At 38.1% G+C, this 18,919-nt stretch overlaps 1 protein-coding gene across 3 annotated transcripts in view; it reads right to left on the bottom strand.

Moving 5' to 3' along the window:
• POC1B (POC1 centriolar protein B) overlaps positions 1–18,919 on the bottom strand; it is a 48,609-nt gene that overhangs the window by 21,439 nt on the left and 8,251 nt on the right. For 2 of the 3 annotated variants that reach the window (XM_009648066.2, XM_035903530.1), the window contains 2 exons: positions 18,673–18,825; positions 9,848–9,934 (listed from right to left, as the gene is read on the bottom strand). In XM_009648066.2, coding sequence (XP_009646361.1) covers positions 9,848–9,934; positions 18,673–18,825 — 240 coding nt within the window. The remainder of the gene's footprint in view (positions 1–9,847; positions 9,935–18,672; positions 18,826–18,919) is intronic. The other variant, XM_035903529.1, reaches the window with a different exon arrangement.

The following is an 18,919-nucleotide window of genomic DNA, read 5'->3' as shown; positions in this document are numbered from 1 at the left end:
TATAATGTCTCAGAGATGAAGACACTCTAGAGCAATACACTATAGAAAGCAGTGGCGTTGAAAAGAATTACAATGACATAATATATAACTGAGTGAAATGTTAAAACTTTGATGTGATAAGGTTATTGAGTGAAGAATTACAGTAACTTCCCACATGCAGCTATAACTAGCTGAAAGTACTGAGCAAGTGGTAGTGCTGTACTGTGACACTACACTGGCAAAAATTAGAAGTATGGACACAGAATTCCTGTCTTAAGAGATGTGTGAGAAATGAGGAAACACCTGTAAGAACGCATCATGGCCTGGAAGAGTAATATTTTCAGTGAGGAACATTTGATACTGGTTTATCTAAGAAAAGGTTATGGCAAAAGTAACTAATTCTCTTAAATCTCTGTCAAGAAAGGGGTCCTCATCTACAATAAAAATAGTCAACTCAGAGTAGTATGGCAATGCCTATGCTTCAGGTATCTGATGTGCAGTGTGGAATGCATCTCAGCATTCCGGAAGTACAATCTCCACACAGTTAGAACATGCCAGAGGACACCATTTATCCCTCCCTCATACCCTCATATATATCCCTCATACCAACCCAAGCTGGTACAACCAGAGTACCATATTGTGAGGGGATAAAAAAAAAATAAAAGAGTAGTACAGCTTTTCAGAACAGCAATGCCAAGTATCTCTACTTACGGTGTCATCCACACAGCTCCTTCTTCCCCTCCCTCCCCCCCAATACTATTTATTTCAAAATGCATAAGGGCAATGGAATCCAGTGTTTCTCTTCCAGAAGAGCACCCTAATCACTAACGATGGACTGCTTCTTACTTGCTTTCCTCTGATGCCATATCATAGAATCATAGAATCCTAGGTTGGAAGGGACCTCGGGGATCATCTGGTCCAACCTTTCTAGGTAAGAGCACTGTCTAGACAAGATGGCCCAGCACCCTGTCCAGCTGAGTATTAAAAGTGTCCAATCTGGCAGAGTCAACCACTTCCCTGGGGAGATTATTCCAATGGTTGACTGTTCTCACTGTGAAAAATTTCTTTACAGTGCTTCAAATTCAAGCATGAAGGTTGGAGCCGCTTCCGTTCAGCCTCTGTCTCAGTTACCTGCTGTTTAGGTTACAGCCATGCAGACAGAAGAAAGCAAGCTGAATCCTCTTAGGCTGAAAAAATAACTGAGTCCAACACACCTACTCCCTGAACAAAAGGAAGTCATTGCTACCACCTCCTTTGCTCATATTTTTCCATTGCATCCTACGAGAGATGATGTTCAGATGTGTCGTGAAAGTAACACACCTGTGTATGTTGTAGCACAATCACATTGGATACGTGGCTCCATGGACATCGCTCAACCTCAGTTAGGTTACAGCCAGCACTAATCTCCTACTTAATCTCCAAATAATTTTTTCTCATTATTTCCTTCGTGCTAGTGTTAGTTTTTGGATAGCTGCGCAGATCAGGGAATTGACTTGGATGGAACTAACCAGGCAAAACGAGTTGTTAAGCTAAAATGACTGTGAAATCATCCTTTAGCATTGTCCTACATAATTTCTGAGCCCAAAACTATTTTGGTGGAAGATAAAGCCAAGATGCTTTCAGAATTTTTCTATATCAAACATCTATCTGACGAAGGAACATTTTTGCCCTTAGTGCTGAATTTTATTTGAAAAGTCTCAGTCTCTCAGTCCTGTTTTAGGCAACCTATGTAATGTTTGGGTCTGACTCAGTGTTTCCATTATCTCACATGAAGTAAGTAACTACATCTCTTACAGCAAACTAGATGGTAATGCAGCAAGGTTTGTGAGGAGAGATGTGTTGTATTAGAACAATTGATATATTTGGAAAACACTCAAACAAGCTTTTAGGCAGAAAGCACTCTCTGGGCTTGGATATCACTGTAATCTAAGTGATAAATAGAATTTGCTAGCACTTGTTCAAGCACTGTCATTTAGGAAAAATAAGGAAAGATTTAAACAGTATTAAAGCATTTGCTTTTGTAACAAACTTGCATTAACGATTTCGAATAACATATTGGTTTTTTATATATATATATATATTTCCTTTTATATTCAAGGTTCTACCACACAGTCACAAGCATGCTGCACTAAACTTAGACTCCAGTAGTATTTAAGAACAAAGGGTAATTCAAGGGTGGTATTTTAGCTTTAGCATCTTGTTTTCTGACATGCTTGATGTAGCTCAGCTTTATTATCCAACTTAAGATAAACAAAAAAAAAACCCTTGCAACCTTCTCTAAGAGAGTCACGTACTATGAACTAATCTAAACTTTCCCTTGTTTCTCCATCCCTTCTCAGAATTATTAAAGTCCCGTGAATACTAAGAAGTTCAAAACTTAACTTGTGCTACTGCATGAAAAAAAAATTAAAACAGGTGTTTACAGAGTAACAGAGCTACTGAATGCTAACTTCATTAACTTCCATTAAGCTAAATGACTCACAAATGGCATTTAGATCAGTAGTAAATCACAATCCAAGTGACAGAAACACTTTTCTACAAGTGCTATAGTAGTAATTTCCTGTGTGAAAGGCTTGCTGCTGTTCCTGCATTCCTCAGGGGACGCTTCTTCTCAGAGGATGTTACTCTTCCCCAGGAAGAGGAAGGAACCAGTTGTTATTGGATGCGTGGGCTGATAGCTGTCGGGCATTTTCTGCATGCCGCAGAATCAGCTGTGAGAACTGTGAATACAGCTTAGATTCCCAGCCGAAGCGGGGGAAAACACTGCTTGGGCAGACAAGGTCAGAGCGTACATGTACAGTATCTCAGGAAGTTGAAACAGAAATAATACCTGGAACTTCCATCCTTCTAGTTCCCAGAAATGTGCCGATTTGCTAAAGGAACAATATACAGACGTGGATCAACTTGAAAAGCATTCCTGATGCATTGCACTCTTGCCATGAGTAAGAGCCTATAGAAAGTAAAATATTGCCAGTTCCAAAAGTCATCTACAGCAGGCCAGTTATCTTACACACCAGTACCAACAGTCCAGCAATAGCATCTGTTAACAGTGTCACTATGGGCAAAGGCAACATAATTAAACAAACTGCAAGGAAACTAAATATTGAAGCTTAACCTTTTATATGGCAGGGGGTAAGGGGGTGATGCTCTCCCTGTTAGGTCCCTCTCCTGAGCTTCCTGCCCGACAGTAACTCAAGCTCCCTCCGCATGTGCTGTGACACTCTTACGGAGCAGGTCACCAGCAGCTGGTCCGTGCCCAGTCCGGTATCAGTGAATTCAGTGTCACATCCCACTGCCTTTTTTTCTTTAGTGGCAGCACTAATGTTTCCTTTTTCTACTAACCGCTTATTTCCAAACGGTGAAAAAAAAGCCCACCGACTACTTGATTCAAAAATCATTAGGGAGATAGGACAGAGACAGACAAATAGTACAATCTCATAAGGTACACTTTCTCAGGAAAGTAGGCTAAAAATAGCATGGGAAATATTATATTCTTGCACTCTCTAGTGCCCAAATTCAGAATTCTGTCTCCAGTGAAAACTTGACTTTCTCTCAAGCTCCGTTTCACTCAAAGAATATAATGAAGCCTATTAAGGAACATCAAGCCATGTATTATTACCTAATTACGTAGCGGCACAACACATTTCCTGTTGCCTCCTTGTAAACCAGCAGCTACACGCTGTGTTAGAATGGCATCACTGCAAAACGCAAAGGCCATTTAGATTATATTCTTTTATTACAAATGTTGAGTTCACCTTCATGTATCTGATCTTTAAGCATTATTTGATGCTAGTGGTATCAAAGCATATTGCTTTTAAGATTAAGTACACAAATCTTTTTAAACATGCCTGTGCCTCTACAGAGGCTCAAAATGCATGTTTAGAAATTCACTGTTCAACACGCCCAATGCTTCATCCTTTTGGCACTTGTGACAGAAGATGAGCCATTTTGTTTGTATACACCATACCTTCTTTGGGAGGCCCCTAGCTGGGCAACAGAAAAGGCTGTCTCTACTGCCTCGTGGTTGTTCCAGATGGATCAGGTATAGCCTTCGGGAGGGATGGGAGACTTTCCTTCCCTGAGAGCAGCTGAACATGTTTAGCTGCAAAGCTGTGGGGAGAGGGCAGTCTACCCTCTTTCCCCAGCCCCACACACCGTACCTGCATTGCGTGCAAAGAGTAGAAAGGTCTGTCTGGAACGTACTGTAAGCCAAGATGACACTAAAAATTGCTTGTCCAAGAGCAAGATTGGACAGAGAGAAGGACTCATTTGCAAAGACACAAGAGCAGTGTTTACAAATTCTCATTTTTACTCTGCCGCACTCAACGCTTCTGAGTTCGTCTATTTACAGCATTTATTCTACGTTTTTATAAGACCTAGCATCAGAGATTCAGGGCCTGTTTGAGAGTGTTTGGTACACTCTCCTATGGAAAAGGTGCAGACAGTTTTACCTCAAAATTTTGGAGAAACAGGATCTCTTCACATTATTCCTTAATTTCATTCCATGTTTGTGATTTGGAATTCAGATCATGGAGCTGGCAGTTCATTCAAATATGCATTTACTGGTAATCAGAAGGATGGCAGTATATGAAAAAATCTATAGCTATTCAGGGAGTGGCCTTTCTTATTTGTCTGGGAGCAAGGAACACAAGGTGATGGGAGAGGCTGGGAACTGTCAATTTTTGTCAAAGCCCTTCTACTGGTGGGATCACTCCTCAGTGCAGAGCTCAGTCTAATTGACAACAGACTTTTAGACAAAGAACACAAGCAGGACATTTTTCTCTCCTCTTCTTAGAGGACAATGATTCCAGTCTTCCTTTCAAAGGGACATTGTCAGAACTTTCCTTTGGTAGAGAAAAATGTATGAAACTGAGCATTGCATGATATTAAGTGAAAGGCTAAATGTCTGAGGTCCCAAGAAAACTTGATATCCAAGAACTACAGAAAGCTTTTGGATGAACCATAACAAGCAGTAAGGGTAACCACTGTTTGCAGTGAAGCGTCACATGAGTTTTGCTCTACTGGCTGTTCCCTTCTGAATTGAACTTGGGCCCCAGAGGAGATGGTCTATGTATAAAATTCCTATTCTTTCCTTTCTTCCTTCTCCCCTCCCCGTAACCTCACTGAAGACAGTTGGTATTTATCTCCATGTAAGGCTGGAGCCAGGAAAGGATGTAAATCAGAATAAATTTGAAGTTGCATGGTAGGGAAAATGTGCAGTGTTTTTAGCTTTTAAGATAAAATTTCTTTTGTCGTACTGTTCTATAGGATTCTGGAGTTGTGTTAGGCCATGCAAGGAAGATACATTACTCCAAGATCTTTTCAAAGTAAGTTCCTGTGAGGAAGAGTAGTTGTATAAGCCTTCATGTACACAGAGATGGAAGCATAGATGCAAATTTTGCATTCATAATTGCTATCTTTGCAAAATATATGTGGGGGGTTTTAGGTGGGTTTTTTTTTCCCTTGTACTCAAAATAAGGGCAGAAAAAATAGTGTAAAAAATAACTAAGCCCTGAAACACATACTGGGGAAGCAATGTGTATAGGACAAATTGAGAGTACAGATACTTCTACTTTTTGCATCAAGACACCTACTACAAATGCAGTATAGATAAACTAACAATGTCTTACCTTGAAGAATAAAAGTTGTACATGCTTTTATTTGCTTTCACATATTTTACAAGTGGAGGTGCATTGAATTTATTTGGTCAGTTTCTATTTTAAAGCATAGTATGTTCCTTTTGCTCTAAACAGGAACAATCCTTATCTTTCCCCTTCCAATAATTAATCCAGTATTAACTTTGTAGAAATCATAATATAAATGAACAATAAACATGTCTTGTTTTCAGTGTTAACTAGCACTGGAAGAGAAAGAACAGCAAACATCTCCCAGCCAGCGCAGACATTCTGACTTCCAGATTACAGTACATTGCTTTGCTTCCTCCAAATCCTGTTTACATGAGCAAGGTCAGGGGATGGAACACTAGAGAGCCTCTACAGTGATTTCCTGCTGCTGTCAGTAAAAACTACCAAGATATCATCAACTTTCCCTTGTTCCAAACAGCTTATCAGGGACTGGAGGTTATCAATGTATTGCCTTACAGACTTGAAAAAACCCAACCTCCCTCAAAACTAGAAGTAAAACCAGAGGATGGAACAGGAGGTAATAGTTCCAAAGGGAAACAAGACTTCCAGTTTTTCCTTTGCAATAGTTCAGAAAACGAAGGCAATGTTAAGCTGCTTGACACACGGAGAAGAAGGGGTAGGAGAGAGGCAGTAATGCTTTCAGAGTCTTCAATGAGAAAGAAAGGAGAAAGAAACACGACCCCAGCCCCCAAACCTTGACCCCAATTCAGTGAATATTTTCAGAGTGTAAAAGGCTAGAATACACCTCATTTTTAATAACTGCAGCATATGAAGGCTCTTAGCATTGGAAGAGTCAGGGCATTACGCAAATACCAGTTAGTTAAGCATATATAGCTTGGTTTTATACTTGTTTCAGTAACACACAGGAGAACTGAATAAGTGAATCATCAAATTCAAAGCTATTTTCCTAACAACAATAATACACAGACAGGAATTCTTAATGTTTCTGTAATTATAGTCCAAAAGAAAGCAGCTCCATACTGAAGATTACACTGAAAATTTTCTACCGACACAATGACCACTTTCCCTTCACTAAGTTTACAAAGGAAGTTTCAACAGTCTTAGCTGAATCTTAGCTGAAAACAGTTTTTTCACCGTGTTCAAAAAGAACTCGCTTTACAGCTTTAAGTTAGAACACAAGCTGAAAAGATAAGATATTTAGAGTTCAGAGAGAAAGCAGAGAAGCAAGAAAACACAAGTAAATTTAAAAAACCCACATAAGTAGGCATTTTAAGTGTGGAAGTTGTTATGGATTGTTGGCTTCGATGAAGCAACAAATTAAAATTCCTTGAAAAGAAGAGGAGGAGTGGGAGGAAGAGATAATAGCAGTATTTCCTTATACAGATAAAGCTCAAGATATAAATGAATTGCTAAGAAAAATATATAAACATATATTTGAAATTCACAATAAAGAATCAAGAGTGTTACATTTTAAAATATTTGTTTTTCGAATCTTCTCCAGGCAGGCTGTTGTCAAGAATAGATGACAGTGATACTTAGCTGCACCTTAATTATCTGGAGTTGTGTGTCCTGTTTTGACCTTCTCAATACAAGACAGACATTGACATCCTGGAGCAAGTCCAGTGGAGGGCGAGCAAGATGGTGAGGGGGCTGGAACACATGATATACAAAAAAAGGCACAGAACCAGGTTTGTTCAGCCCTAAGAAGGAAGGATACAGGGGAATCTCACTGCCATCTCAAATATCTAATGGATGAATAGAGAGAAGACAGAGCCAGACACTTATTAGAAGACCACTGTAATAGAATTAGAGGCAACAGACATGTTGAAACATAGGAAATTCTAGCGACATATTATGACAAAAAAATATTTTCACCAAACACTAGAGTAAGCTGCCCTGAGAGGTGGTGTAATCTCCATCCTTACACATATTAACAAATTAACTGGACAAGGAATTTAGAAACCTGATCCAATCTGGCCTTGCTTTAAGGAGGAGGTTAGATGAAATGACTCCAGTTATCCCTCTCAGCATCTGCTGCTCTATCATTTTTATTAACAAATCTTTACAGAAGGGAAGAACAGTAATATCTTTTTGCTCTGCCACAAGTCACCTTAGGGACAGTAATAGCATATTTCCTAAGACCAGTATGAAATGGACACAGTTCCAATGGCTGAAGAAGAGATTCTCAATAGTGAGAACACTTTCTCCTATTTCCTGGAGTAGCTTGAGATGTCTGGGAGTTTGTCCACTTACAGTTAGGAATTTTGATAGCCATCCAACAAAACGTTACGAGGTTTTGTATAGACTTCCAATCTCCCTGAAGATATTTCAGGGAGCTTTAGGGAACTCATCACAGGTCCTACCAAAGCTTCAGTGTTGTTACTTGTCCCAGAGAAGCTGGTCTTTAAATACTCAAGACAGGGATCCAAGAAAGGCTGTATCTCTCTTCAGTAGAAAAATTAAAGTAAATATGCTGATTAGCTACTTCTAGATGTCCAGGGACTTGCCAAGGTGTTTTGAAAATAACCTTTAGGGCCCTGCTGTTTTACATGCATGATAAAGACATTGAAGAAGAACCCTTAAAGATATGTAAGTGCAGAGTGCATTTTTCTTTCCACACATATCAGAAGGGCAGATTAACTGCTTAAGCTAGAGCAAAACACTTCAAAAAGTGTATGTAGGTACAGGCAGGACATTTGTAAATTAACCTAGCAACCTGATCAAAGATATTTAGTCATTTGAACGGTGTTCCTCTAGTAGAAGTAGAACCAAAAAGCCGTAAGCAGCTTTAAGATGGGTCTTGACAAGTTTGCAGGAAAAAAGAAAAAAGAAAAATAAAAAAGTGTACAGTGATATTGTCTTTGATAACCAAGAAAAGAAAAACCCAGGAGGGTTGGAATCAGGGAGATCCACTAAGCACGTCACCTTGTCACAGAAGAAGATCAGGTTGGTCAAGCAGGACCTGTCTTTCATAAACCCATGCTGACTGGCCCTTATCACCTGGTTGTCCTGGACATGCCACATGATGGCACTCAAGACAATCTGCTCCATAACCTTCCCCGGCACCAAGGTCAGACTGACAGGCCTGTGGTTCCCTGGATCCTCCTTCCTTCCTTGAGATCAGGAAGCAAAGCACACAGAGTATTTTAAAGTGATAGGTAGACAATTAGTTATATCCACCACAATCCACTATCTGCCAAGCCTACTAAAGAGATTTCTGTAAGTCTGCAAATTCCTTTCGACAGAAGTTATCTTAAAGAACCATATTTCCATTGTGAAAACACAACCGCTAAACCTTAAAATATATTAAATCATCTCCTCTCAAATAAAAGTTATTATGATTATTCTGAAGAAAAGATTTCTCTTAGACATCAACCTCTGTATCATGATTTTCAATAAATTATTTCAAATAATTTTATAAAGTACTTTCACAACATATCTTTTCATAAAGCATTCGTGACAAAATAGAACAGCAGAAACCACACCTGCTGCCTATTCATATATATTAACTCTTCAGCCATACAAACTCTTGTTATGGTAACTAAAATTGCTCAAGATACAACTTATGCCTTCACAGGAACAGATTTAGAGCTAAAAGAGAAAATCTCATTTTAACCTAATTCTAGAACAGTATGTCTTTTAGATTTCATACCAGGAGAGCATATTTCTCCTCCTACGAAACTACCGTTAAAACATTGCCTTCCTTTCCTCCCACATGCCATACCAATGTCATATGAAAAGCTAACACTAGAAGGATCTAATCCTATGATTCTGTGTTAAAACGTGTTACTTTTTTTTTCTTCTAGAGAACTACTAGATGCCTTAAAAGGAGAAAAATTAAAACATCACTTTTGGAATTTTATCAATGAGCCAACTATTCTTTAGGTTTCCCATTATTTGCAGATAAAGACATAATTACAAAAAGTGTTTGAGAATAAGCCACAAGTTTTAACAGTAATATTTGTATAGAATTAGCATGGGCTTATAATTAGAATTTCTGCTTAATACATGGGTAAAATTACTAGTATAACGTGAAAGCTTTGTTATTACACCATCTTCTGGTTAGCCTTGGGAACTGTGGAAGAAAACTTAAATCGAGAAGATAGGATATTGAGCTCTGAGCAGTCAACAATTGATAAAAAAACCTTCATTCAGATAGACAGAAAGAGCACATTTCTGATAACCTGTTAGTTTAAGCTATGCCCCATCTTTTTTTTTTTTTTCTTTTTTTTCCTCCTCCTCCTCCTCAGAAGACAACTTACCAGAGTACTGAAAGATGAAGAGGAGCTAATCTGTATGACAGGTGGGTCAAGTGTTTGTGTATTAGTCACATCAAAGGTAGGGTTGACCTGTTGAAAATGAATTATAACATTATTATTTCAACACAAGTAGAGAAAGAGAAATAAAACTGAAATAAAAAGTACCACTAGCTACATTAAGGCACCACTATTCACTAAGGACTGGGAACAGTCTTTAAAATTTGTAAAAATAAAGGTAGGATATTATTCTCCAACCACGTAGAATGCAATCATATAGTACAGAAAGAGAATCCAGATATGCATTTATTACAGAAATATAATTTATACTTCATAAACATCCATCACCCAAAACTAACTCAGGGGATTCCTACCACAAGAGGTGCAAGTATTAAGAAGTACAGCTGTATGACAAATCAATAAAAATGAAGTTACAAATACTAGTTTGAAATGGATTTATTGAGACAGCTCACTCAAATCTTGCCCAAGGCTGAAGCCATGCACTTAACAGAGTGGCCAGTGCTACTGCTGAAATACTGAACAGTCCCAAGTATTCAAATAACTTCCCAACTCTTTAACTGTCACTTGCAGGTGCTTCTGAAAGATTTTGCATGTGCGCAACAACGGTAAGGGCTCCTGAAAGTCACCTTTGAGTTTGCAGCGCCAGTCACTTTTGGGTGCAGTTGTAGGCTATCTTTCCTGTTCCTCCTTCCACCAGGAGAAGTGTCCCCAGCAGAAGTGGTGTACAGCTCCAAGTAAGTCTGGACTTGAAAGCCTTCTAGCAATGATGCTCAATTAGTTTGTTACAGTCCAAGGACAGCAGCAGCCCTCCACTTGTGGAGTTTTCCATATACAACTACGCAGCACTCAAGTGTTTTGTGTTACACTGGTCCCCTGCTTGTTGGAGTTTACTTAGGGCACATCCTCACTCATAGTCTCATACCGCAGCTTATTAAGTCCCACTACCATTCAGCTTGAGCTAGGATCAAGGTGGTTAAGTCACTCTGGCTCAGCAATGCATAGGAAGGTCCCTAAGCCCGAGTTGCCTTACTGCTGTTGGTACATCAGCACCAAAGCTGAAAGCGAGCACACACTTAGCAGCCCAGATCGATCGGTTCCCAACTCAAGTTCCTCGAGTCATCTATCACAACCCAACAGGCAGACTGTTGACGTGCTTGCTTCTTACATGCCAACTCTGATTGTCAAAATAACTTAAAAAACACTGCTATGGAAAACAGGTAGGAGGTTAACACTGAAATCTGTGATATGTTAACCAGCCAAACACAAATCATGCTGTTCCTAAAACCACAGGAAAGACTGCTTTATACCAGGATAATGTCAGAGGCTGATCAATCAGATAGGTCATCACAACATCTGCAATTCTGATGTCTTAATATCACAGTTGGACTCCTCACTTACTGTTGGTTATAAGAGTTCATCTATAACTTTAGCAATATTTTGCTAATGTCCTTTCCTGAAAGTGAAGCATTAACAAAATATGAGAGAACACAAAGTTTGAGAAAGCTGCTGCTTATGATTTCACCTAAGGATCAGAATATCCTCCCAATAAAAATCTGTGTGGTTTTTTTCCCTACCATTGTATTATCTAGGTGTATCACAGACTAATATGTTTGCCTTCTCAGCATGTTGTATGGAAGTACTATTCTTATTATTTTATGAACTGACAAAATTCACAGAAAGACTTGATGACTTTCAAATCACCAAGAAGTTTGGCGTAGTAAAGAGAAATGAACTTTCCTCTTTTCAACTTTTTATCAGTAATCCAGCAGCGGCCTTATCAGAGACAGCATTAATTCCGACCGTCTTACTTGAAAGTGGGAAAAAATAAACCCCCCCAAAACTCACACTGCCTACTGACAGAGTTATATTTTAATTGCTGAAAGTTTATTAGATATAAGGGTCATTTTATTTTGACTTTTCAAGGAGAAAAAGCCTACCATTTCACCTGAAGACTGTCAAAACTCTGGCTCAGCCAGAGCTGCTCACTCAATAACAGCTTCAGTGCTATTTCAACAAGCAAAATTTCCTGATGTTAGGGTCCATACACTGGCATATAGGCGCTTAGGTCAGAGATCCATTTGGTAAGCAGCTAGAATGAGATCTTAAAACTGGAATTAGTAGGCAGGGAATGCAGGCAATAGCATCTTGTACTGTCTGAAGCCTTTTCACTCAGTTCCTTTGGATTTCTATAACTTACACGCAGATATTTAGGTTAAAACTAATAGAAGTGAGATCTTCCTTGGTAAATGCAGGTAGAAGGGGGTGGGGAGGCAGGGAGAAGTTGAACAAAGCAAGCTAGAAGGTAAAAAGACATTTTAATACAGATGTTACCTGATTATTCAAGCTGAAAGTGATCCTCATGCTTTATAGCACTTACAAATCAGAAATGACATGCCTTCCTTAAGGGGAGATCTTAATTCTGTTTCTAAGCTAGTTCATCTTCCTGACTAGCAGTGCTTCGCTCCTTCTTGAATTCAGTTTCAACAAGCCATTCTTCATCCATGAGCTCTTTTTTGTAGGTATTCTGTCTTTTAATTCAGATTATAGTTGCATCAATTGAGAATAAGCTACCCAGAGACAATCGGGAAAACCCATCCTGTTACAGGGCCATCAGAGCTGATAACTTAAAATTCTCCCTCAATCTGTAGATATTAGGATCAAGAATTGCATTCTTCCAATTGTGTCAAATGGACTTGGAGGAAAGAAAGGGAAAAAGGAGAACCAAAGCCAAGTAACACGGTCTAAGTAATAACTTGCCATTTATCTGAAATGTCTTCCATTTTAACTGGACTTCTCCTTTAGTTTCATCTCTACAGTAACATGACTAATGAAAGGCTCCTCTACATCTAGTATTGCTTATCACTTTAACAGAGTTAAGTTGAGGAAGAGGGGAATTGCAAATTTTACTTTTTTCCCCTCTATACATACCCTGCCTATTTTGATTAAACTGTTTAGTGCCCAGCATAACCAGGAGCATTTGCTTCTGACCTTCAGTCAGTCCTGTAATAAATATAATTAACACATTATCTGAGGGTCAATCATACTACAGACAGCTAAATCTAAAGTCTTTTTCTGACATGCATCATTTGGGCTCTCAAAAGAAGAGAGGACAATCCACCTGCAGGACTCTGTGGAAGAGTGACAGCAGGTGCCTATCACCTATCAATACTCTAATGTAGAGGTGCTACTGAAGTATTATTACTAATAGCTCTTGAAACATCATCTTTGAGATAATATACCCTCCTTATACACATCAGGGATCTTGTAGAAGGAGTTAAATGCTTTTCTTGATACAGAGTTGCTAAATAAATAGATGACATGATTTAAGTTAAGAAAATGTGCTCTTTATGTGTGTCACATCCTGGAGCTGGAATGAGTTTCCTCTGCATAGGGTACTGCTTTATCAGAGATAAGGGGATGATGAGGGGCATTGCAAACACTGACTAGGGGTGCAGGAACTGTCAGAGCCCCTATTAAAAGATTTATCTCTATATATAGGTATATAAAATTGTTAAGCAACAAGTCAGAAATAGCAAAGTGTCTAAAGAAAAGAGCACAAAACCATGAAGGCTAGCTAAACCCTTCTTGCAAATTTTTGTGTTTAATATTGCACTAAAAATTAATGAGGTAATGGAATGAAGCTAAGTGTAAAAGTTTCAAATAACTTGACATTTTCTGACAAGGTGATGTCGTTAGCTGTCACATAACCTCACCGAACACATTTGGAAGAACTCAACTTTAAAAAACAATAAAGAAAAAACAGAACACTAAAAAGCAAGGTAGAGAGAGCTGAGATTTCCTTTAATGACCTGGTTAACTGACATATAAGTATTTTCATTACCTTCTTCCAATGCAATGACACAATTACCACGTTTTCATCCATAGCACAAGAAAATATATTTGAAGAAAGGTTTCTACAGAACCTTTCATGTAAGGAATTACAGATTTCTAAACACTGGAGCAGAGCAAACCCAAAATATATGATTCAAAGGAAGCAAGAAGCAGGAATTAGCATCACTGCTTAGGACAGAAAACTAGAGAAGGAAAAAAAGAAGCAGGCCAAACTAAGCATGTGATTCTCAGCCATATGCTTTAAGTAAACGATTATGCCCCTACAGATATCCCTCAGTTGATTTTAATGAAGTATATCCATTCTCAACCCCCTTCACTTTATTTTTGTAATGCATTTTATAAGACATTGCTGTTATATCAAAAACCTAAAAATTAATAAAATTAAAAGAGAAAGTTTTAAATTACTCATGCAAAGTATTTCCTAAGGAAGTGATGTAGCTAACTGTGAAATAGTGTCTCCAAACATACCAAGAGAAATTTAGCTTTCAATTTGATTAAACACTGTTCTTTGTGCTAGACTGGATGGCGCGCTCAAGCCAAGCAAGCCGCATATTCTTATTTCTACCGCCACCTAGTGTATATTTGGATTTCCTTCAAGTAAGAAAATCCAACTGAAATTACACTGACAATTTTAAGATGAAACTAAATCAACAGTAGCTTTTCATGCTCAAGATACAGACTCTACTCATCTTAATATGTTCAGACCTCAGTGTTATGCTTTCAAAGGAAACTTATTTCTATCTTCAGTCTGCTTTGAAGAGGTCTCTAGTATATGAAAGATTAATTATGTACAAACACAGGAAATTCAGAAATACAACTGTCACCAAGTGGAATGCATTTCTTTTAGTATATTGCATGAAAACTGAATTACTGATTAAACATACTATTTTCAAGTCTCTCCAAACACTCCTTATTTCAAAGAGAAACAGTGACTGGGATTTCCCTCAGCTGAATTTAGACATACTGCTAGACAACTGTATTTGAGCTGGTCACACAAGACTACCTCTATGGTCAATGGAAAAGAGTAGGTGCCTTCAGAGAACAAGTCATTTACTTACATTTCCAAATTGTCCAAATAATTGTAATGATTGTAAGCTTTAAACGTCTACTTACTTGAATATTCAAGAATCACACTGATCAGTGCAGTTGGAGAACCGTTGTAAAGATTTATAAGTCAAGAACATGAAATTCAACACTGTGTTAAAATTCAGGCTACTGCTGGTCTGAAGAGGAAGAGATACAAGTAAGGAATGTCTTGTAAAACTTAACTATGCTTCAGAAGTAGGCAGGGAGAGAGAAAAAAAAACTAGAGAAGGTATCTTAAATAAGTATTACTGGTTCTATATATGGCTTTGAAGAGTCAATAGGAAAAGTTCTGAGAAAAGGTGAAAGTACACTCAAGCTCCATGTTTCAGTCAATGGCCTGAAGGCAAAATACCAGGTGATACCTGCAATTCTTAATGCCCTTGTTCAAGCCGTTCTGTTCAAAACAGCATTTCCAGCTGGTGATGTATGAAAACATTACAGCTGCCTCTCTGAACCCAGATGAATAAATTCTGAGCAAAGCCAGCTCCATTTTGTGTGTACTATTTTCCCAGAATCAACTTCTGGAATAGCAGGGACCTTGCCACGTTGAGGCAAGCAGGGACAGAGAAGTAACAATTACCCAAAAGCAGTAAGAAACCTGGAGAGGAGCGAAACATTAGGAATTAAAAAAGCATGGACAGAATTACTTCCCTCTTGAGTTCTACCTGTGCATCTGTTGAACTTTTTGTGTTCTACCACTTTGAATTTTATCCTAAGGCAATCCATCTTCGTTCCTGCTAGAGAGGTGACTAAACTTAACCAGCTCAGCATAACTCAGTGCAATGTATTATAACACATCTCAGGTGTCCAGATGATATTGCAGTAGCTTGTAGAAAACCTTAAAAGTCATCTAAACTTTTAAATATCTCATATTTGAACGCCTCCTCTGCCTGTCTGTAACTCTTGCATATGTTACCAAGTCTCTTAAAATACTGTTATTTCAGTTTCGTCAAGATCAGTCATCTTCCCCTGTTCCTCAAGAAAAAGAAACTAAACAGAAAGCAAGCAGTTCCGCATACTATCTGAGGTGCAGATGAGATACTAGGAAAAACTGTGTCATTACAATTGCTGTGCTGTAGTGGAATAGATGACCCAGAGAGACTGGGGAATCTCCATCCCTCTTCAAGGCCTCCTAACTAGACACAGCCATGGCTGACTTGATGTACCATTGGCCACAGGACTAGATGACGTCCAAAAGCTCCCTCTGACATGTCTGTGATTCAGTTGCTCCTTTCCCTGGTATATTAGAAACATGATGAGCCATAGGGAGATGAGGGTGGTGTTGCAGTGAAGCTGCTTAGTGCTAAAATTCTCTTTATTGCCTGCTGCTTTGAAAGAAGTTGGGATGTTAAAAAAAAAAAAAAAAGTATGGTTGTTTTAACGAAGAGGGACAAAAATCTTTTTTCTTCTTTATTTCTTCTCCAGAGTTCAGCATAGCACAGTGGGGCTAGAAATGCTGCTTTTTTCAGTTACAGGAGGAAATATTTTAGAAGATGAAACACTGAAAAATTTCAAGCATAGTTTCTGCCACTAAAGCATGTTACTGCTAGCAGTAACCTGATACTAGTTTTGTCTGGATAAATTATGTCTCTGTCCAGATGGTGAGGTCCATTCTTCCTTACCACAACAAAAAAAACCCCATAATTTTTGTTGAGACAGACAGGAGGAGCAGTAAAAAAGGAAAAGACATATGGAACAACAAAACTTGATAACTTCACTTTAACACTATCTAATCTATTATATTATTACATTAATTCTGAAAATAAGCTGCAAAAGAGATCCTAATCATTATTATTCTATTATTTAATTTACAAATACAAAAATATAGTACATTACAGTAGTATCAGTTTTGTTGAAACTATCAGACACTGTTCTTTCTCAAAGAATATAATATACTCATGTTTATTTGAGACCAAGATATTCTACAGATAATGTGATGTTAATAGGAAAGGAAACACAGCAACCTTATTTTTAAAACCCTGAAATCAGACAGAAAATAAACCACAAGTGTCCAAAACTTTGCTACGACAAACAACAAAGCCATAGAGTCCTTTCACTGCCACAGTACAACTAACCCAGAAACCTATAAGCTGCTACAAATGTTACAGACACGACAAAATGCAGACATAGGGTTAAGTGAAATCTGTCAAAGTATCTGATACATAATTTCTTGTCATTCAACTATGAAATTTCCTTTATGTGCCTTTTCAGTATTGGTAATGAGGTGCTTCCTAGTCTTAGTTTAGCTCTAGCCTGAACTCATTAATGCTTTTCCAGAGCTTCTCAATTACCTGGGACCAGGAATAAAATAAAATAAAATAAAATAAAATAAAATAAAATAAAACAAAACAAAATTGCTTTAGAGAATATTCCTATCTTTGCCAGGCATCTGAGCATCTGAGCAGCAAAGGTCTGGAAAAGCTGACCTGAAAAGAAAGCAATTGAACCCTGCAGCTATAAGCTACTGTGTGTGTTTAGCACGTGTTATAACTGTGTGCAATTTGAATGGGTCTTGAAGCAAACTGTTGATACAGCAAGAATGGTTTAAATCTGTTGGCAAATGCCGTGATTGAGTTTGTTCAGCAGTGACCACCTATACTGAAGGCTGCTACCAGTAAACTTAGTTTCATTCATTGACCTTGCAATGAATATGACAGCCTGGCACAGAAGTTTATTTATGAAACTTGTCATACATGTGTTGTCTTGCTCCTGTTCTGACCAAAATGCTAAGTATCAGAAAGCTTCACATCCAACTTGACAACAGAACCAGACACATGAGAATACTTAGTGAGGGATTCTATCATCAAGGTTCCCCTCCTCCACCAAAATATTTTCAATCTTTATACTACTCATATTACATACATTTATTGCGTACACACACACACACACACACAAAAGCTCAATATCCTCAAACCTCAATGTTTTAAAAGTCTGAGGAGGAAACAAATGCCATGGCAGCAGTATCTGCATTTTATATGAACAAAACCAGGAAATTATCAATTTCTACAGTACTCTATTAGTATATGAGAGAAAACAAAAAGTTCCTGGATTTATATCAGATACAGGTCTTGGACACTAGAGGCATCTGGAGAATATCAAAGAAGAGGTAATCACCATGGAGAAGGTAGCCAGATCTACCAAGGACAGTCACAAATATGTTCCTGAGGTTTTAGTATAAACAATGGTTTTGTCTAATGTTTAGTACTGTTTACCTGTTTAGCATAGCTTTCAGACAACCTGACAAACACAGGATTTTCCAAATACTGACACAGAATATTTGACATTTCACTTTGGTTCCCTAATTCCCAACACTTCCAAGGGCAGCTGGTAGAAGTTTTTACAGTATAGTAGCTGAAGAATGAAATTACCAGGAAATCAGACTACATAGTGAAAACACACTACTAGCCTAGAAAGGCTTTCTAAACTTTTAGACAGATATCAAGATCTTCTCACAATACCTAAAGGTCTTGGCAAGAGGGACAACTTGTAACAATCAAGTACTTGACTTTCAGTAATAATGCCACCTTGTCCTGTTTATAATGATATATTTTGAGTAGTATCCTAAAGCTCATTAAAGATTCAGATATCTTCTGCAACAGTTGCCATGCTACTTAAGAAACCAGACTATCACCTACGTTTTGTTTAAATCATGTACACAGACTTACACAAGAAGCATGAAAGGAATTCACCAGGATAAATCTGACAGCATCAGCTAGCCTAGTAACCTTAAAGTGGATTCAAAGTTATGGTTGCTTCTAAAGTATTAAACTAACGACAAAAGGTTCTCTTGTATACACAGAACACATTTAACTATAAATGCTAGACAGTGTTCACAAAAGCTTCTGGTTTCCTATATTACTTATTGCACTCACCTCAACTGACTGAAGTTTTTCGTCATGGAGATGAGGTGACCTTGGGTAAATATCAAGAAGATGAGGAGGATCATCAATATGTGTTCTTCTAACATGGTGTTTAAGAACTTCTTTATAATCAAATGAATCAAAGTTGGTTTTCCATAGTAATACCTGTAAGAAGCAATCATATCAGTAACTACTTGAAACCTATTCAGTGCCCAAAATGTAACTATTCAGTGAAGTCTGTTATTGCTAATAGATCACA

The sequence above is a fragment of the Egretta garzetta genome, unplaced genomic scaffold, assembly GCF_000687185.1.
Source record: "Egretta garzetta isolate BGI_Z169 unplaced genomic scaffold, ASM68718v1 scaffold371, whole genome shotgun sequence".
Lineage (NCBI taxonomy): Eukaryota > Metazoa > Chordata > Aves > Pelecaniformes > Ardeidae > Egretta > Egretta garzetta.
Note: the sequence above shows the minus strand (reverse complement) of the source record. Positions and strands in the feature narration are given on the sequence as shown.